Source organism: Lotus japonicus, chromosome 5 (assembly GCF_012489685.1).
Source record: "Lotus japonicus ecotype B-129 chromosome 5, LjGifu_v1.2".
NCBI lineage: Eukaryota > Viridiplantae > Streptophyta > Magnoliopsida > Fabales > Fabaceae > Lotus > Lotus japonicus.
In genome coordinates this window covers 14,270,756-14,291,949 of record NC_080045.1, presented here as the reverse complement: position 1 = coordinate 14,291,949, position 21,194 = coordinate 14,270,756, and the positions used below count along the sequence as shown (strand labels likewise).

The 21,194-nt window shown below is 40.3% G+C and overlaps 1 protein-coding gene and 1 long non-coding RNA gene across 2 annotated transcripts; both read left to right on the top strand.

Moving 5' to 3' along the window:
• The first annotated feature begins 15 nt into the window (after nucleotides 1–15).
• LOC130719127 (transcription factor MYB27-like) lies at nucleotides 16–3,429 on the top strand. Its single transcript, XM_057569766.1, has 5 exons — nucleotides 16–1,122; nucleotides 1,240–1,369; nucleotides 1,512–1,639; nucleotides 1,701–2,006; nucleotides 3,059–3,429. Exons 1-5 carry the CDS (start codon nucleotides 984–986, stop codon nucleotides 3,427–3,429), a joined length of 1,074 nt encoding a protein of 357 aa, XP_057425749.1. The 5' UTR covers nucleotides 16–983.
• Nucleotides 3,430–11,383: 7,954 nt separating this feature from the next.
• On the top strand, nucleotides 11,384–13,244 carry LOC130718772 (uncharacterized). Its single transcript, XR_009012791.1, has 4 exons — nucleotides 11,384–11,572; nucleotides 11,893–11,997; nucleotides 12,135–12,197; nucleotides 12,545–13,244. It is a non-coding gene; the product is annotated as an uncharacterized LOC130718772 (long non-coding RNA).
• Nucleotides 13,245–21,194: the final 7,950 nt, after the last annotated feature.

The following is a 21,194-nucleotide window of genomic DNA, read 5'->3' as shown; positions in this document are numbered from 1 at the left end:
CTCTTTGCACAAAAGGCCAGGTTTGCTGATGCCTAGAATACTCATATCATAGACAGTGTATCTAGTCCTAGAGGAATGAATGACCTAATTATTAAGTTTCATACTTTTCTTCCTGAGTTGAGATTAATGCTACTTTTTTCGTATCAGCCGATGATTCGTGGTCTGAAAAGGCTTGTCTGACACATGCTGTATTTACATGGCGGGGGAATGTACCTGCAAAAGCCACTCCAACGCTCAAGTCAGTGAACGAGCTATGAGAGAATCTCAAATCTAAGAATTCAAAGTTTGGATAATAACTAGTGCTTATGTATAAATGACTAAACATGTATTTATAAGTTTGGTGTTCGTCGTGTTGGTGACTTGTAGTCTTTAGAAAATCTTGAAGAAGGTCTTTCGCGATGATGGTTTCTTTTGAGTAACCTTACAATGTCTCATTTAGTAATTCATAACGAACTGCTCGGCCTACACCGGGACAAAATATTTCATAGCTGAGTACTCGAGCTGCCATCGTGGTACTAGCTTGGTTGCAAAACCTTTGGACTGGAGGAGATGCTATTGGACCTTATCGCAATTTGGACCGGGCGAAAGAGATAGTTTCATATTACTATATTAAACCAAAATCCTCATCCTCTGTCCACATTTGGTGTCTCCCTGCTTCACCAATTTAATTGTGTCATGACATTCAAAAACCACTCATTTAAGGGTTATAGTCTAGCACAATTTTATTAGTGGAACTGAGAATGAAAATGAGACACTAAATAGGATTAAATTGTTTATTTATTAATTGTTAAGCCGATAGCTGGTGGGGTTCCGCACACTCATTAGAAATATTATCCACCTCTCGCACCTTGTGAGTTTTTCTGGTCATCTCCATTTCACTTTTCCAACACTTAATGTTTTATGATTTGCCTATTGTCATCTCTTACACTTTATGTGTATGTATATATGTGTGGCCTTAATAGCCTCTTCATGAACGTGGGAACATGACATACAAATATCAAATAGCCATGCAAGGAGAACATTTGCGTAAAGGGACTTGGCTCCAAGAGGAAGATGAGCAATTGATCAGCTTTGTGACCCGTCTTGGGGAACGTAGGTGGGATTCCCTGGCCAAAGTAGCTGGTATGCATATAAATAAATTCATAAATAATAAGAAAATTAATGTTCAATTTTGATATTGAGCCTCAATATTTTGTGCATGCGTCAGAAATGGTAAAACATGATTTTTTATTTTTATAGGCCTTAGGAGAAGTGGTAAAAGCTGCAGGTTAAGGTGGATGAACTATCTTCGTCCAAATCTCAAGCATGGCCCTTTTAGTGTTGAAGAAGAACAACTAATTGTCCACCTTCAGCAGCGATGGGGTAACAAGTGAGATTCTTCTCTTACTAGTAATCAGTATATTTGTAATTAGTCCCCTTACTCAATATTTATGGTTCTGTCCCTGAGTGTAGGAATCAGTATATTATAACCAGAACTTTTCAAATATGTAACTTTAGTACAATGAATCTAGGTGGTCGAAAATTGCTCGAAGGCTTCCAGGACGAACAGACAATGAAATAAAGAACTACTGGAGAACCCATTTAAGAAAAAGAGCAGAAGTTCAACAAGAAGGTGCAATTTGCTATTTCTTACACACATGTATTTTTGTTTACTTGTTATTCACATCAACTTACATTAGTTTCATGATCATAATTACTAGGTGAGTTGAAGTATGAATTAGAAAACACAGCACAAGATTTCAACCAGAAAAGCATCACTAATATGATTTCCGAGGATTGCAACCATGTTAAAGTTTACAGTGAAGACAGTGAGTGGGAATCTAAGGAAAGATCCATTGACACTTTTCCCTTATCAGATTGGGAATTGAGAAGCTCACCGTATGAAGCTAGGATATTTGATTGGATAACAGAATTGCAAAATGGATTTGGAGAGAAAGAACGAGAACATGATTGCGATAACTCTCAAGAGTTTGCAGAGAGCTGTTATAATATATGGGATTATTCAGGTTACTTGTGGGACATGAATTAAGATGAGACTTTCTCTTCAAAATGTTAATATCAATAATATTGTGAACTGATTCATAGGATTTTCCTTTCTGAATTACTATAACAGTGGCTTGATTTGTCTAGATATCAACTAACACCTAACAATTATGATATGTTCCCACCAAACACGACAACACCTCAAATAAACCTAGCTAGCTTTTATTTAACATTTTTTTCATATCACATCACATCATATATCATATTCATTACTTTTCTATTTACTGTGGATATGTATCTACACTCGTTGTGTGTCTACCAAACATTTTCAGTGATATACTTGCAAATAATGAAAAGAAGCGGCGGGGCTGAGTTTGAAAAGATTACGAGCATGTTTGGTACATGATAGAGAAATACTATAACGCCAAAATTATAATGGACAGAAGCAAAAAATTTGAATAATGCGAAAAAAAATTGATCACCAAAAAGGGTAAACAAAATGTTATGTACACAAATGAGGTGAATTTGGCCAGCTGGGAATCTATGTGGCAAAGGAGGTGGGATTCATATCACTCCACGTGAATCCCAAGGAGCATTCGCTTGAGACTAGGCAAATCACACATGCATTCGCTTGGAACTGGGCGTATCATACACGTGTCTGTCCCTTCCCTAGGCTGCAGCTTTTGCAAGTGACAAGACATTGCATGCGCTTGATACTTGGCAAATCCATGTAGGAACAGGACACACATTGAATGCATGTGGTCCTCAACGATTCCACAACATTCACATTAAAGGAGGCGAATTCATTGTCAGGGGAACAATAATGAATGCGCGTAAGAAGAAACGAATTTATTGGGATTCAGAGCTTATAAAATGATGTTGTGAACTCATTTTGATCACACTCCAAAAACTAAACATCCATTCGAATAAAAGCCTTGTTGAGCTGCTTCTGAAATCCTGAAGATGAATCAAGTAATTATATCTATTACAATGGTAGAGCTTACTAGGGAAGTGAAGGTATGATGTTTGAAGGCCTGCAGAGGACAACATATTTGAAACGCAACATCACATTCAGGTGGAGATTCTTCCTCTGACTCTCACACTGAAGAGCATGACAAGATTTCTCAGGAAGATGTGATTCCAGTGTTGGATGTGGTAGAAGAAACTGAGTCTGATGATGACATTCTTGTGACCAAGAGTGTTCGTGGAAGTTTTGTTGAAAGACTTAAGAAGATGAAGAAAGAAAAGGTTGTGAAAGCTCCTCGCCGTTCTCCAAGGACAACCAAGGCTGTTGTTGTTACTCCTAAGGAGAAGATGAAAAAGAAGAAAGGGACGATGGAGAGCCATCCCTCCAAGAAGAGGAGTTTGAAAAGAAAGCATGTTGTTGTGAGTGACACAGAGACAAATGCTGAAGATGATGTGCTGGAGGAAAGAGAGTTCATGTGAATGTACCCCCTGCTCCCCTGGATAATGTGCCTTTCCATTCTAAGGCAAGTGTTTAGAAATGGAAATATGTTTATCAAAGGAGGATTGCTCGTGAAAGAGAGCTTAGTCAAGAGGCTCTCGAATGCAAGGAAATTATGGATTTTCTTGAAGATGCAGGGTTGATGAAGACTGTCACCAATGCAAGTCTCAGTGTAAAGTATGTTATTCTAAATAGGATTGGTGCAGCAAATTGGTCACCTTCGAATCATACTTATGGAATCACTATGCAGTTGGCTAGGCTTATTTTTCTAATAAGCATAAAAGGCAAACTTGATTTTGGTGCTTATGTATTTGATCAAACCAAGCATGCTGACACCTATGCTGCGAAGATGAATATAGCCTTTCATGTCTGCTTACTGAGATCATCCTGAGTCAGCATCCAGATATTGTGAAGCTAGATGAAGCCTAAAGCAAGAAAGGAGTTCTGTAACACCCCATTTTCCGATTAGTAGAATATTTATTAATTTATTTTAATTATTATTAGGTTATATAGTGATTTGAATAAATAGGTGATTTTACTATATAATAAGGTTTTACTATATAATAAGGTGATTATGAGATTTTATTATATAATAAGGTGGTTAAGTGATTTTACTAGATAATTCAGTGAGTAGTTGGGAGTGGGGCCCATTATAAGACTATTTTAGGGTTAGGAGTGAAATAGAAAGAGAGAAATCAGAATTTGAGAATTGGAGGAGTTAGCAGAGCAGAAGAAAAGAAGCGTGAAAGAGAGAAAGTGAGAAAAGAGAAGAAAACCAAGAATTTGATCTTCAAGAGATAAGGGTTTGAATTCATGTTCTCTGGATTGGTATGATAGTGGATAATGATAGAAAGCCTGATTTAGGAACCCTAGGATTCAATTTTTTCTAAACTGAAGGTGGATAGTTGAATTTAGGGTTATGAATTGTGGGTGGAAGAGAGGGGGTAGCGCGCCGCGCATGAGGCTGCAGAAATTTACGAGCTCTTGAACCCTATTTTGAGCTGTGTTAATGACCGAATTTGAAAAAGTAGTCTTCATAAAAGTTGTACCCCTTTCTGTTATAAAACTTTTTCCGCTGGTTTCACGTCATTCCGACGTCTGTAGCTCAAGTTATATGCGTTTTAGTTAGGATAGGTTAAGCTGTCTCGTTTCTCATGGACTGCTGTTAGTGTTAGATGTTTCCTGAATTTTGTACTTCGAATTTCGACTTGAAAATTTACTGGGATTTACAAAACGTGTATAGGGAACCAAGATAAAAATATTGGATTTTTCTGAGTGTATTTGAGGTATTTAAAAATTCGCCTAGGTTGCTGTACAATTTATAACCGTTTTGAATAAAATGAGTCATTTTAGGTGCAAATGTTGTTTTCGAAAAAAGATGGGGTGCGCACGCGTGGTGATGCGCAAGGCGCGGTGGTGCGCGGCCATGGTGAGGGTTGCACGCGAGGGAGGTGGCGCATGTAGGTATTGGTGCGCGCGGTAGCGCGCGCATGAGGGGGGGGGGGTAAGAAGGTTTGAGAGAGAAGAATGAGGGTTAGCTACTCCCAATTTTCGGGCGCTCCGCAAAATAAATCGAGGAGAGTTTGGAAGCTCTTCATTTTTTTCCTTATATTATGTGGATTAGCATTAATCCTTAATTAGAATGTATGGTGGTGCAGAGAGATGACGAGTTTTTGGGGAAAATTAGGAAGAATCCAGTTTTTGTATAATAGTTGCAGAACCTGTTATATATGAATTATATTTAATTTACATCTGTTTAATAGTTCATTATATGATGTTATTGTAAGATCAAGTTTTGATCTAGTAGTACAACTCTATGTTTTGATGATTACATGTTAACCTTTTGATATGAACAATTGTGGTACTCTAACGTGTTTTTCTGAGTGTCCTATTTACAGGCTCTGACCTCTATTCAATCTCACACAAATCAGAAGCACTGTGCTTAAAGAGTGACCCAAGCAACGCTTTCGCATTGACCATGTTCAACATGAACAGTGGAAAAGCTTCAGAAGTTCTGAAGCTACACAAACTCTGATGTGGACTCAGTCACTAGAAGCTCTGAAGATCCAGAAGTTCTGATAACCTAGAAACACTGAAGGTTCAGATGTTCTGATGGTGTAGAAGACTCTGAAGATACAGAAGCTGAATAGTGGAAACTCTGAAGTCCAGAAGCAAGAAACTCTGAAGACCATGTACTTCCCTCTGAGTTCAGAATCAGAAGATACAATGGTCAGAGGATCTGTGCTTTCCCTCTGACTCTGATCAACCGGCTTCACAAGTTCCAACATGAAGCATTCCCCTGATCAGAAGTCTCCTAGGTTTAAAGGTCATGTCACTATCCAAGTACAAAAGCAACTGTACCATCCTGACGACCTACCTAACGTTCTCAGCCATAGCAGAAGCTGGAATTTCCAGAACTGCCCTCCAACGGTAGCATTTCCCGTGCAACGTTCAACCCTAATCCTTGGAGTATATAAGAGGCTGAAGACTGAAAGAAGCGGCTAGAAGCATTCACATACGCGCAAGACAAATTCAAATTCTTCTAAGCTTTCTTTCATCCTGAATTTCATTGTGTTTACTATAAGCTTTTTAGAAGCACTTTCTTTGTAAACAAGAACTTCATATACAGTTGTATAGTTTTCCTTTAGGAGATCAAGGTTGATCGGATCCTAGAGAAGACTAAGAGAGTGAATCTTAGTGTGAGCTAAGTCAGTGTAATTGTTAGTCACTTGAAGGTTTCAAGTGCAGTTGTAACTCTTACCTGATTAGTGGATTTCCTTCATTCTAAGAAGGAAGAAATCACCTTAACGGGTGGACTGGAGTAGCTTGAGTGATTTATCAAGTGAACCAGGATAAAAATCCTTGTGTGCTTTTCTATCTCTTATTCTTAGCACTTAAGTTCTCGAAAGATTTGTCAAAATCTTTAAGGTGGAAGTTTTATCTTGAAAACGTTATTCAAACCCCCCCTTTCTACCGTTTTTCATACCTTCAATTGGTATCAGAGCGCAAGTTCTGATTACCACACCTAACAGTGTTCAGTGATCCGGGCCGGTGTGAAAAACAATGGCTGCCACCACCAGTGAAACTCAAAGAGATGGTTACAATGCAAAGCCTCCTATGTTCGACGGTCAAAGGTTCGAATATTGGAAAGATAGACTGGAAAGTTTCTTTCTGGGTTTCGATGCAGATCTCTGGGATATTATTGTGGATGGCTACGAGCGTCCAGTTGATGCAGATGGCAAGAAGATCCCAAGGTCAGAGATGACTGCAGATCAAAAGAAGCTGTACTCACAACATCACAAAGCAAGAACAATTCTTCTAAGTGCTATTTCTTATGAAGAGTACCAGAAGATTACAGATCGTGAGTTTGCAAAAGGCATTTTTGAATCTCTGAAGATGTCTCATGAAGGAAACAAGAAAGTCAAAGAATCAAAGGCATTGTCTTTGATCCAAAAGTATGAATCCTTCATCATGGAGCCAAATGAGTCCATTGAAGAAATGTTCTCCAGATTTCAGTTGCTTGTAGCTGGCATACGACCTCTCAACAAGAGCTACACAACAAAAGATCATGTCATAAGGGTCATCAGGTGTCTTCCTGAAAGTTGGATGCCCTTGGTGACTTCAATAGAGCTCACGAGAGATGTTGAGCGTATGAGTTTAGAAGAACTCATCAGCATACTAAAGTGCCATGAGCTGAAGCGCTCTGAGATGCAAGATCTGAGGAAAAAGTCTATAGCCTTGAAATCCAAATCTGAGAAGGATAAAGCTGAAAAGTCAAAAGCTCTCCAAGCTGAAGCTGAAGAATCTGAAGAAGCATCAGAAGATTCTGATGAAGATGAGCTGACTCTGATCTCCAAGAGACTCAACCGCATCTGGAAGCACAGGCAGAGCAAGTACAAAGGCTCTGGAAAGGCAAAAGGAAAGTATGAGTCCTCAGGCCAGAAGAAGTCATCAATCAAGGAAGTCACATGTTTTGAGTGCAAAGAATCAGGGCACTACAAAAGTGATTGTCCAAAGTTGAAGAAGGACAAGAAGCCAAAGAAGCACTTCAAGACGAAGAAGAGTCTGATGGTGACCTTTGATGAATCAGAGTCAGAGGATGTTGACTCTGATGGTGAAGTCCAAGGACTTATGGCTATTGTCAAAGACAAGGAAGCAGAGTCAAAGGAAGCTGTTGACTCTGACTCAGAATCAGAAGGAGATCCTAACTCAGACGATGAAAATGAGGTATTCGCGTCCTTCTCTACCTCTGAACTGAAACATGCATTGTCTGATATCATGGATAAGTATAACTCCTTATTTTCTAAGCATAAGAAGCTGAAAAAGAACTTATCTGCTGTATCTCAAACTCCTTCTGAACATGAAAAGGTTATTTCTGATTTAAAAAATGATAATCATGCTTTGATCAATTCTAACTCTGTGCTTAAGAACCAGATTGCTAAGTTAGAAGAAATAGTTGCTTGTGATGCCTCTGATTGTAGAAATGAATCTAAGTATGAAAAGTCTTTTCAAAGATTCCTGGCTAAAAGCGTAGATAGAAGCTTAATGGCTTCAATGATCTATGGCGTAAGCAGAAATGGAATGCATGGCATTGACTACTCTAAACCAATTAGAAATGAGCCCTCTGTGTCTAAAGCTAAATCCTTGTATGAATGCTTTGTTCCCTCTGGTACCATATTGCCTGACCCTTTACCTGCTAAAGTTGCTAAAACTCCTCTTCAAAAGGGATCTTTCTCTATGTCTAAATATCATGCAAATATTCCTTTAAAATATCATGTTGAGACACCCAAGGTGATCAGAACCTCTGGGGTAACTAACAAGAGAGGACCCAGAAAATGGGTACCTAAGGATAAGATTATCTATGTTGCAGATATCCTTGATAGCTCCACTGAAACACCAATCATGGTATCTGGACAGTGGATGCTCGCGTCACATGACGGGAGAAAGGCGTATGTTCCAAGAGCTAAAACTTAAGCCTGGAGGCGAAGTTGGCTTTGGAGGAAATGAAAAGGGTAAAATTGTTGGTACTGGTACTATTTGTGTAGATAGTAGTCCATGCATTGACAATGTGTTATTGGTAGACGGCTTAACACATAACTTATTGTCTATAAGTCAATTAGCTGACAAGGGTTATGATGTTATATTCAATCAAAAGTCCTGCCGGGCTGTAAGTCAGATCGATGGCTCTGTTCTGTTTAACAGCAAGAGGAAGAACAACATTTATAAGATCAGATTATCTGAGTTGGAGGCTCAGAATGTGAAGTGCCTTCTCTCTGTTAATGAAGAGCAGTGGGTATGGCATAGACGGTTAGGGCATGCCAGTATGAGAAAGATTTCTCAACTGAGCAAGCTAAACCTTGTCAGGGGCTTACCCAATCTGAAGTTCGCTTTAGACGCTCTTTGTGAAGCATGTCAGAAAGGCAAATTCACTAAAGTCCCTTTCAAGGCAAAGAATGTTGTCTCAACCTCAAGGCCGTTGGAACTTCTGCATATCGACCTTTTTGGACCAGTGAAAACTGAGTCTATAGGTGGCAAGAGATATGGGATGGTTATCGTTGATGACTATAGCCGCTGGACATGGGTAAAGTTTCTAACCCGCAAGGATGAGTCTCATGCTGTGTTCTCTACCTTCATAGCCCAAGTGCAAAATGAGAAGGCTTGTAGGATTGTGCGTGTCAGAAGTGACCATGGTGGAGAGTTTGAGAATGACAAGTTTGAGAGTCTGTTTGATTCCTATGGAATCGCACATGATTTCTCTTGTCCCAGAACTCCTCAACAAAATGGTGTTGTTGAGAGGAAGAACAGAACTCTTCAGGAGATGGCTAGAACCATGCTCCAAGAAACTGGCATGGCTAAGCACTTTTGGGCAGAGGCAGTAAATACAGCATGTTACATTCAGAACAGAATCTCTGTGAGACCAATTCTGAATAAGACTCCCTATGAATTGTGGAAGAACATAAAACCCAACATTTCTTATTTTCATCCTTTTGGTTGTGTTTGCTATGTTCTTAATACTAAGGATAGATTGCATAAATTTGATGCTAAATCTTCTAAATGTCTTTTACTTGGTTATTCTGAAAGATCTAAGGGTTTTAGATTTTATAATACTGATGCTAAGACTATTGAAGAGTCTATCCATGTTAGATTTGACGATAAGCTTGACTCTGACCAGTCAAAGCTAGTTGAGAAGTTTGCAGATATGAGCATAAATGTTTCTGACAAAGGCAAAGCTCCAGAGGAAGCTGAGCCAGAGGAAGATGAACCAGAAGAAGAAGCTAGTCCCTCTGATTCACAAACTCTGAAGAAGAGCAGAATCACTGCAGCTCATCCTAAGGAATTGATTCTGGGAAACAAAGACGAACCAGTCAGAACCAGATCAGCCTTCAGACCCTCTGAAGAGACCTTGCTTAGTCTGAAAGGATTGGTGTCCTTAATTGAACCCAAGTCCATAGATGAAGCTCTTCAGGACAAGGATTGGATTCTGGCCATGGAAGAAGAATTGAATCAATTCTCCAAGAACGATGTTTGGAGCTTAGTGAAGAAGCCTGAGAGTGTCCATGTAATTGGAACAAAATGGGTGTTCAGAAACAAGCTAAATGAGAAAAGAGATGTAGTCAGAAACAAGGCAAGGCTAGTTGCTCAAGGCTACAGTCAACAGGAAGGAATTGACTACACTGAAACATTTGCTCCAGTAGCAAGACTAGAAGCAATCAGACTGTTGATCTCCTTCTCAGTAAATCACAACATAGTTCTTCATCAGATGGATGTGAAAAGTGCCTTCCTAAATGGTTACATTTCAGAGGAAGTTTATGTTCATCAACCCCCAAGTTTTGAAGATGAGAAAAGACCAGACCATGTGTTCAAATTGAAGAAATCACTCTATGGTCTGAAGCAAGCTCCCAGAGCATGCACTACCACAAAAAGGCTGTTGGGCAACGGCTATGGGGTAGCGGTTCAATGTTAACCGCTGCCCAAGTGTTATAATTTTTTTTTTTGACTTAAGCTGCTATCTTGTAACAAAAAAAAGTCTATCGTGTGGTAGAGCCGCTACCCATGTTGTAATTCTCGGTGCAAGGCAGCGGTTATCGGAACCGCTACCGAAAATTAAACATTTTTCCCCCAAAATACAAAACCCTAACCCACGAAATCTCGCTTTCCCTTGCTCTTGTGACTGCTGCTCCAGTCTTCCTCAACCTTGCTCGTAACCTCTCCGCATCTGGACACAAGCCTCGACTGCTGCTCCACCTTTTCTCAACCCTTGCTCGTGGTTGTAATCCTTGAACGCTGCCGTAACCGTCGCACGATCTGCACGTGTTTCCTTCACTTCCTCCTGTTCTCGGTGTTCGACACAAGCTCGACAACGGCGCACTTTCTTCAGGTGACATCTCCCTTTTCCCTTTTCATTTTGCCTTCTATTTTACTCGTGCTCGACTGTTGTTTCTGCTTGGCGAGTTGCTAATTAGAATTTGGAGGGCCTATGGATGAATTTATTAGTTTGGCTGTTGGGTTTGGTTGGGAAAGTGGGTTGTTTAGGTCTGTTACGTGTTGTTGGCTGGTAATTCTTTTTATTCTTGGATGGGAAGCTCGATCTAGTCTCTGTACTTAATTTCTTAAATTATTGTCTTTGTCCTCTTTGTTATAGCTTGCTTTTCATTGCCTTTGTCTTTTGCTCGCGCAAGCTCTATTTCTAAACTGTATTGGGTTGGGTCTTGCTTAAGGGTGTTGAAGAGCTTACTGATGCTGCCAAAGTAACCATTGGTCCTCCTAAGGTAACTGAGCAAATTGTTTATTTCCTTGTTGTGTTTGCTAAGATTTTTGCATGCTTTGGGTTCATTTGTCTCTTGGTTATTTTGTGAAATAATCTCACCTATTTAAAAAATAATCACTTTTGTATTTCTTGATGTAGGAATTATGATTGCTGATCCCAAATAGGTATTGGTTGATATCAAGTTTATTCTGTTTTAGGGGAGCAATGTGGTGATTGAGATAAGTTTTGGTGCTCCTAAAGTGACCAAAGATGGAGTGACTGTTGCAAAGAGCATTGAATTCAAGGGTAAAGTTAAAATGTTGGTGCCAGTCTTATTAAGAAGGTTGCAAATGCAAACAATGATGTAGCTGGTGATGGTAAGTTGATATAACTGAAGAACATTCTACTTTATGGTCAAATGTTTTCAACAGTGGTTACTTTGTTGTTACTTACATGATGTGAAACTGCATGGTTCTATGATTGTTTAACAATTAGTGCATGTTTGGAGAAATCTTTGAAAATCTTGTCTGATTAGGATCAGATACTTTATCATTTTATAAGCTCCAAATAGTATGCAATTATTTTGGTGATGGTACTGTAACAAAATAACAAGGGACCATTTCAAATGTTTTACAAGAACCACATGTGCTACATTCCTTATCTCTTATCTCTTACTCCAATGGGGTCTTTGGTTCAGGATGGCAAACCTTTTTTCAATGAGCTGGAAGTAGTTGAAGGAATGAAGCTTGACAGGGGCTACATATCTCCTTATTTCATAACAAATCAGAAGAACTAGAAATGTGTATGTTCTCTTTTCATCACTCTAATGCACACAGTTAGAATGTTTTCTGAAAGATTTTATGAAGTGCCTTGGTGGTAAACCTTTCTCATATTTTTAATAGATATCATATTTAACCATGCCATGTCTTATGCCAATAGGAACTGGAGGATTCTCTCATTCTAATTCATGTTGTAGTTAAAGTCTTAGAGTTGGCTTTGAAGGTGAGTTCTGTCATTCACTTTACTTTGCATTTCAGTAACTCTGGAGGATTTTTTCATCAAATGTCGATTACTCTTCTTTTTCTCTGTGTTACATCAGCATAATTACTTGGCTGAGTGTGAGCACTAAGAAATCTAGATGAGACATCTATTAGAAGTGTGTACTGTAGTTGTCTTCTAACTGGTTGTTTAGTATTATTCATAGAGATAGCTAGCTGGTTGTTTAGTCTAATGTAGGTTTAATTTACTTTGCTTATCATGATTCTGAGCACATCACGATTCATCTAATATTCTGGATCAGTAGATTCATCATAATCAATTGTGGTTTTTTTTGCATGATTTCTATGCAGTGGAAGTTGCAAGATTTGTTCAAATGTTGCAGAGAAGTTTTTTTTTTTTTTTGATAGGCAGTGTTGCAGAGAAGTTGATATCACTGGGTGGACAAAGTCTAGCAACGCTTTGGTGGGGGAAGATTCTTGAGAGGATGTCATTGAGTGTGATACAGTTTATTTATTGTTGGGATCTCAAAATTGTGGAATTTATTTTGGTGCACAATTTTTAGTTTGCTTGATTTCAGCACAGATATATAGATTGGGTATCAAGTGTTAATTTAGTCATGTTTTGATTCATTTGGCTGCATTTATAAAAAAGGTTAAAAAAAGGTTAGGTAGCGGTTCTCTCTTTCTTTTTTTAATCTTAGGTAGCGGTTTTTTTTTTTTTTTTAATATTAGGTAGCGGTTTGTTCCTTGATGCGTAGCGGTTTTTAACCACTGCCCATCTAATACCATGCGTTGCGGTTCATGGAACCGCTGCCCATCTTTTAATTGGATAGCGGTTAAAAACCGCTGCCCAACTTTAGCAACGCTCAGTTATGCACCGGTCCCAGAATCGCTGCCCAACTCATAACATAACCGCTACCCAACCCCTTTTTTGTGGTAGTGATGGTATGAGAGACTCAGCTCATTCCTTCTGGAAAATGAGTTTGTAAGGGGTAAAGTAGATACAACTCTCTTTTGCAAAACTTATAAAGATGATATCTTAATTGTGCAAATCTATGTTGATGATATTATATTCGGTTCTGCTAACCAATCTCTATGCAAAGAATTTTCAAAGATGATGCAGGCTGAATTTGAGATGAGTATGATGGGAGAACTAAAGTACTTTCTGGGAATACAAGTTGATCAAACACCAGAAGGAACATATATCCATCAGAGCAAGTACACTAAAGAACTTCTGAAGAAGTTCAATATGCTAGAATCAACAGTGGCCAAGACTCCAATGAAGGTATGAAAAACGGTAGAAAGGGGGGGTTTGAATAACGTTTTTAGTATAAAACTTCCACCTTAAAGATTTTGACAAATCTTTCGAGAACTTAAGTGCTAAAGATAAGAGATAGAAAAGCACACAAGGATTTTATCCTGGTTCACTTGATAAATCACTCAAGCTACTCCAGTCCACCCGTTAAGGTGATTTCTTCCTTCTTAGAATGAAGGCAATCCACTAATCAGGTAAGAGTTACAACTGCACTTGAAACCTACAAGTGACTAACAATTACACTGACTTAGCTCACACTAAGATTCACTCTCTTAGTCTTCTCTAGGATCCGATCAACCTTGATCTCCTAAAGGAACTAAACAAACTGTTTATCAAAGAATTGTTTACAAGAGATTTGCTTCTAAAAAGCTAATAGTAAACTCAATGAATTTCAGATGAAAGAAAGCTTAGAAGAATTTAAGTTTGTCTTGCGCGTATGTGAATGCTTCTAGCCGCTTCTTTCAGTCTTCAGCCTCTTTATATACTCCAAGGATTAGGGTTGAGCGTTGCATGAGAAATGCTACCTTTGGAGGGCAGTTCTGGAAAATCCAGCTTCTGCTGTGTCTGAGACTGTTAGGTAGGTCGTCAGGAAGGTACAGTTGCTTTTGTACTTGGATAGCGACTTGACCTTTAAACCTAGGAGACTTCTGATCAGGGAAATGCTTCATATTGGAACTTGTGAAGCCGGTTGATCAGAGTCAGAGGGAAAGCCCAGATCCTCTGACCATTGTTTCTTCTGATTCTGAACTCAGAGGGAAGAACATGGTCTTCAGAGTATCTTGCTTCTGGACATCAGAGTTTCCACTAATCAGCTTCTGGATCTTCAGAGTCTTCTACACCATCAGAATATCTGAGCCTTCAGTGTTTCTTGGTTATCAGACTTTCTGGATCTTCAGAGCTTCTAGTGACTGAGTCCACATCAGAGTTTGTATAACTTCAGAACTTCTGAAGCTTTTCCACTGTTCATACTGAACATGGTGAATGCGAAAGCGTTGCTTGGGTCACTCTTTATACACAGTGCTTCTGATTTGTGTGAGATTGAGTTGAGGTCAGAGCCTGTAAATAGCACACTCAGAAAAACACGTTAGAGTACCACAATTGTTCATATCAAAAGGTTAACTTGTAATCATCAAAACATAGAGTTGTACTACTAAATCAAAACTTGATCTTACAATCTCCCCCTTTTTGATGATGACAAAACTAAGATTTTTGATGAACAATTCTTAAACATTAAACTGAATTCACTCAGAGTTTAGAGATATAGAATAAGACTTATCCTGATGTGAATAGTTTATCTTGCTCATTCTGAATTCAAGTCACTGCTTGATTCTGAGCTTAGCTCCCCCTGAATCTAATACTTGATGAAAACGTTAGTAAAGTCTAGATTCTGAGCTAAATGATATAAGAGTTCAGAGTGAAAAACTTATGACATAGATGAAAATCGAGTAATCAGAGCGCATAAGTAATCAGAGTCACGGACAAGGTATCAGAGTCTGGGGTATCAGAGTCAACTAGAATCACTTCAGAAGAAGTGAAATGTATTCCTTGTATTTGCCCAGTGACACATCTATGGTCATGAAGGTGGAACTCTTAAATTCTCCAAAAGAAAAATAAATCACACTAACACATCTTACACATCAAAAACTGGGTTTACTCCCCCTTTTTGTCATAAGCAAAAAGCTTGGGGTGTGAAAAACTTAGCTTGAAGTACAAGGTACTCCCCCTTAGAGAAGGTCTAAGTTTAAAGAAAATGAAAATTATGCAAGAATCAGAGTTAGGCGAAATAAATAGAAGAGTTAATGCAAGAGAAGAACGTTTATCACCGGTCAAGGGAGTAAAGAGAAGGGTCAGTTACCAAGAACTTAACCTCGAGAAACTGTAGGAGCATTAACTTTCAGAGAGAAAGTGAAGCCTATATAAAGCGTTGGAGAGAGAGGTAAGCTTCACACCTCGAAAATTTTCAGTAAGGAAAAAAATGGCATCATACATCGCATCACTAGAAGAGCTGAGGAAGAAGGCCTTCGAGGAGGACTTGTTCCTTAACATCAGGCATCCAGAGGGTACAGCGACCATCTCGGAGCTAACACGGACACTGCTGGAGGAGGACCTGCGTCCAGAGTTGGAGAGAGACCTGAGGGAATTTCTTGCCTTCGTCGAGGAGGTGCAAGAACTCAGCCGGCTTGAACTCAAGCTGCTGGAAGAAAAAGAAGGTTGGGAAGAGAAGCTCAAGACTTCAGAGGAGATTCTGGAGAGGGATGAGCTAAAGAACAGGCTCAGCAACATCCAGCATGCACTGGAGCGTCTGGAGAAGGATAGGTCAGAGCAGCGCCAGGAGTGCAGAAGAATGAGGAGAGATCCTCCATTCTAGACTTTAGGGAAAGAATGTATGATGTAAACATAAAGATATTATGAATAAAAAGATTTTTTTGCAAACATATGTGGCACAAACATATATATAGATATGCATAGATAATCACAAACGAACAAAGTAGAATAATTAAATGAAAAGAAACAGAGTTTAACAAAAATAAAACAACGTTAAAGAAAAAAGGAAAAACGAAGAGATCCTAAAACTAAGGTTTATCAGTGCGACGCAGAAGTTCCATCATCATGTGCTTCATTTCAATTAGCATGGATTCATGAATGTCAAGACGCTGTTCCATGATGTCGAGTCTTGATGAGCTTGACTGAGTGGAACCGGAAGGAACATTCTGAGCAGCTTGAGGATCTGGAATGGAAGCAGAAGCAGCAGGAGTAAATACTACTGGTGCAAGTGCTTGGCATCTAAGAGCTTCAGCCTCAGCTTCAAGTCGTTCTGCCTCTAGTCTGGCTTGTTCAGCTTGAGCTGCTGCTTGACGTGCAGCTTCTTCTGCTTGAGCTTTCTGTCTCTTGGCTTCTTCAATAGCTTCAAGAAGCTTATTTCTCTGTTCTTGTTCATGAAGAGACACCCTTCGAGCAAACCTTTGCTTGGCAGCCTCAATCCTCTGACTTCCCTCTGCATGCAGGAGCTGCATCATAATTGGAACTTGAGCCACTAGCCAAGTGCCCAGAGTGTTCCACTCATCAGCCACACGTTCAGCATTCTCACTGAGGTCAGTCTGACCGTGCACATTGCGTAGCCTCAAGGAGGCTTCATGATAGAAAATATTGATGCACTCAGAGAGAGATGTGGGTCGGAGGGGAGTATAAGGAATTATGGAGAGGTTGGTTTCAGGAGAGGCTGGGTGATTGCTGCTGTGGGCTTCAGAGGCACCTTGTGGAGAACCAATGTTAAACATTTGAGCATTGGGTTCAGAGGTTCCAAGGTGAGGTTCTGAAGTTTCAACCAGAGGATGAGGGGATCTAACCGAGGATTGGTTAGACACAGATTGTTCTGGTTCAGGTTCTGGTTGAATAGGCTCTTGTTGGTCAGGGGCAGGGTGAGCTGGTTGAGCCAAAGGGTCTGCCTCTTGTAAAGGATTGGCCAAGATAGGTTCATCTGGGTCAACTAGACGTTCAGGTCTAGGGCCAGGATATCTCCTAGGGCTTGGACAAGTGAGATAATACTCTTCTAAGGTAGACACCTTTTCTTTTCTGACCTCCATGAATTTTCTAATGGATTCAGAGTTATTGGAGGGAGAAGAGTCAGCAACATGGGTTGGGAAGGATACAGGTGTATAGGCTGTGGAAGAGTCTGTATCAGTAGTTCTGGGAGCCAGACGTTCTGATGCTCTTGGGACAGAGTGATCAGAGGTTCTGGGTCCAGGTTCTGTTTGGGTAGGCTCTGGTTGTTCATGAATGATGGGTTCAGAAGTTAATGGGTTGTATGGAATGGTGATGGGAGAGGTTGGTTCTTCTGACCTAGAGGGTTGGTTCTGGAGCAAATTCCAGAGAGGTGCTTCAGTAAGGGAAGGTTGAAAAAATGAAGACCTTGGGGAATGTGGTGGAGTGGTGGTTTGTGCAGCTGGTTGGGATTCAGGAATAGGAGTGAGGGGATTTGAAGAGTGTTTGAGCATGGCAGAAATGGGGAGTGCATCAAATAAATTCAAATCATCATCAGAAGCAATCGCAGACTTACTTGAATGTGCTGATGATCGTGTCACTCTGGCAGGAGGTTCAGTTCTTCTGATCACTTCAGCAGCTGGTTCCACCCGAGTAGGCTTCACCACAATTCTGACCTGCTTCTTCTTCTTCTTAGGAGGACCATCCTCATTATCACCATCATCACCATCATCAGGCTTGCTGGTTTCATCTTGCTTCCTCTTGGATTGACCAGCCTTCTTCTTTTTGATCAGAGGGACATCTGATTCCTCAGAGGATTCTTCTAGGACCATCTTCCTCTGAACTTTCTTCTTGGGAGGAGAAGGAAACTCTGGAGCTGGCGGCAGTCTGCTGAAGAAGTCGTCGAGATCAATCTCGAATCCTTGAGCCCTTAGGTCTTCAACATAGCACCTAATGGCGTTAGGATTGTCTGCCTGAGTCCACAGAGGGTAGTCATTCAGAGGCATCCTTCTACTTCTGATCTCAGAAGATGTGTCTTCATGGGCAGGAGCAATCTTCTTCTTGATTAGGCCCATCTTCTTTAGAGAGTTTGCCGTGAAGACATCACTGACAATGATGGTCAGATCCTCTGTGCATCCAGCATTTATCAGATCTTGAACGAGGCCACTCTCAATGAAGAGATCAGACAAGAGTCTCCCGAAGGGAATATACTTGATCGCTGACTTGATGGAGGCAGTGGTACGAGACTTCCGGATACATTCCTTCAAGTAGGAGAACAGGAAGTAGGGAAGGCAGATCTTCTTCTGGTCTTGGATGAAGAACAACATCACCTTCTGGTTGAAGTTGATGTAGTCTGGAGAACTGCCCTTTGGTCTCTGGTTTATGCAGTGGAGCAGGATCTTGTGCCAGATTCTAAGCTTGGGATGAAGGTCCATCACCTTGTAATTCGTCTTGCCCGGTTTGTAAGTGGTGTACAGGGCCTGGTTGATTGTATCCTTGGTGCTGGGTTTCAGCTTCGATTCCGTGAGTTGGAAACGATACCCAAAAGCAGTGTCTGCACCCAGCAAGTTCACGAAGGACTTCTCCGTGATGATGATCTTTCTTCCGAGAATGTGAGATACCACCTGAGTATCATCGCAGTCGGCGTGCTTCCAGAATTCCTTGATCAGTTTATCATACACGGGTCCTCGAAGTCTGTTGAAGTAATTTCCCCAACCTTGAACTTGGACTTCAGGACGAAGATCATACCCATTTGCAGCCAGGTTGTCGAGGTCGAATCTCCATTCTGCCAGGACTTGAAGTTCCTCAGGAGCAAATACGCAGTGAACGGCACAGCCCCGTTCTGCAATTGGAAGAATCTGCTCTTGAGCTTGACCTTGATCTGGTGTCGGATTCTCAGGGCCCCTTTGACCCGTTGCTAGACCAACTACCATGTGAGGGAACTGGGTTGCATCTGCAGAAGTTCTTCTGGTTTGACTCACCATTTTTGAAGCGGTTGAAGGTTTAAGGTAGAAGATGAAGGTTGAAAGATGAAGAGAGATCGAGAGAGAAATCGAGGAAAAGCGGTTTTGAAAAGCAGAGAGAGAGAGAGTAAAAACCGGAAGTGAAAGAGATCGTGTGTGTATAGTGGGTTTTAACAAATAACCGTTGTTGATTCAAAAAGCACTTTAAGATCAACGGTTGAAAATTAAAGATAGATAGTAACAGTAAATACACAAATCACACACAGGAGAGAAGCACATCTACACGCAATCATAACAGACTGTCACACGGGCACAAGGAACTATGCATCAGAAATACTGACACACGTGTTGTTGTCTCAGCTTCAGAGTCAGTACCAGTGGGTACACACACTCTGATTGAGTTACCTTCTGGACTAGACATCTTCTGATCAAGAAGTATCATAGTCAGAGGTTCTGATCCATCTTCACTTTGGACAAAAGTCCATGTTCAGATTTTTCAGAATAAAATTAAATCTATCCTCTGCTAAGGGCTTTGTAAAGATATCTGCCCATTGATGGTCAGTATCAACAAACTTCAGAAGAAGTACGCCCTTCTGTACATAATCTCTGATAAAGTGATACTTTACCTCAATGTGCTTTGCCCTTGAATGCAAGATGGGATTCTTACTCAATGAGATTGCAGCAGTGTTATCACAATAGATTGGGATATTGCTCTCAAGGATCTGATAATCCTCCAGCTGATGTTTCATCCAGAGCATCTGAGTGCTGCATATTGCTGCTGAGATATATTCTGCCTCTGTAGTTGATAGTGCAATGGTTGATTGCCTCTTGCTTGCCCATGAGACTAGATTGCTTCCCAGAAATTGACAATTTCCAGAAGTACTTTTTCTCTTTGTTCTATCTCCAGCATAATCAGCATCACAGTAACCTGAAAGCTTATACTCTGATGTTTTCTTATACATCAAGCCAAGGTTAGTGGTGCCTTTCAGATACCTTAGGATCCTCTTAACAGCAGTTAAGTGGGTTTCCCTTGGATCTAATTGGAAACGAGCACATAAGTGAACACTAAATAGTATGTCTGGCCTAGATGCAGTTAAGTATAGAAGTGAACCTATCATGCCACGATAGAGCTTCTGACATACTTTACCACTTTTATCTTCTTTCTCCAGAATGCATGTAGGATGCATTGGAGTCTTGGCCACTGTAGATTCCAGCATATTGAACTTCTTCAGAAGTTCTTTAGTGTACTTGCTCTGATGGATATATGTTCCTTCTGGTGTTTGATCAACTTGTATTCCCAGAAAGTACTTTAATTCTCCCATCATACTCATCTCAAATTCAGCCTGCATCATCTTAGAAAATTCTTTGCATAGAGATTGATTAGCAGAACCAAATATAATATCATCAACATAAATTTGCACAATTAAGATATCATCTTTATAAGTCTTGCAAAAAAGAGTTGTATCTACTTTACCCCTTACAAACTCATTCTCCAGAAGGAATGAGCTAAGTCTCTCATACCATGCTCTGGGAGCTTGCTTCAGACCGTAGAGTGATTTCTTCAATTTGAACACATGGTCTGGTTTCTTCTCATCTTCAAAACCTGGGGGTTGATGAACATAGACTTCCTCTGAGATATAACCATTTAGGAAGGCACTCTTCACGTCCATCTGATGTAGAACTATGTTGTGATTTACTGAGAAAGAGATCAACAGTCTGATTGCCTCCAGTCTTGCTACTAGAGCAAACGTTTCAGTGTAGTCTATTCCTTCCTGCTGGCTGTAGCCTTGAGCAACTAGCCTTGCCTTGTTTCTGACTACATCTCCTTTCTCATTCAGCTTGTTTCTGAATACCCATTTCGTTCCAATAACATGGACACTCTCAGGCTTCTTCACTAAGCTCCAAACATCGTTCTTGGAGAATTGATTCAATTCTTCTTCCATGGCCAGAATCCAATCCTTGTCCTGAAGAGCTTCATCTATGGACTTGGGTTCAATTAAGGACACCAATCCTTTCAGACTGAGCAAGGTCTCTTCAGAGGGTCTGAAGGCAGATCTGGTTCTGACTGGTTCGTCTTTGTTGCCCAGAATCAATTCCTTAGGGTGAGCTGCAGTGATTCTGCTCTTCTTCAGAGTTTGTGAGTTAGAGGGACCAGCTTCTTCCTCTGGTTCATCTTCCTCTGGCTCAGCTTCCTCTGGAGCTTTGCCTTTGTCAGAAACATTAATGCTTAAATCTGCAAACT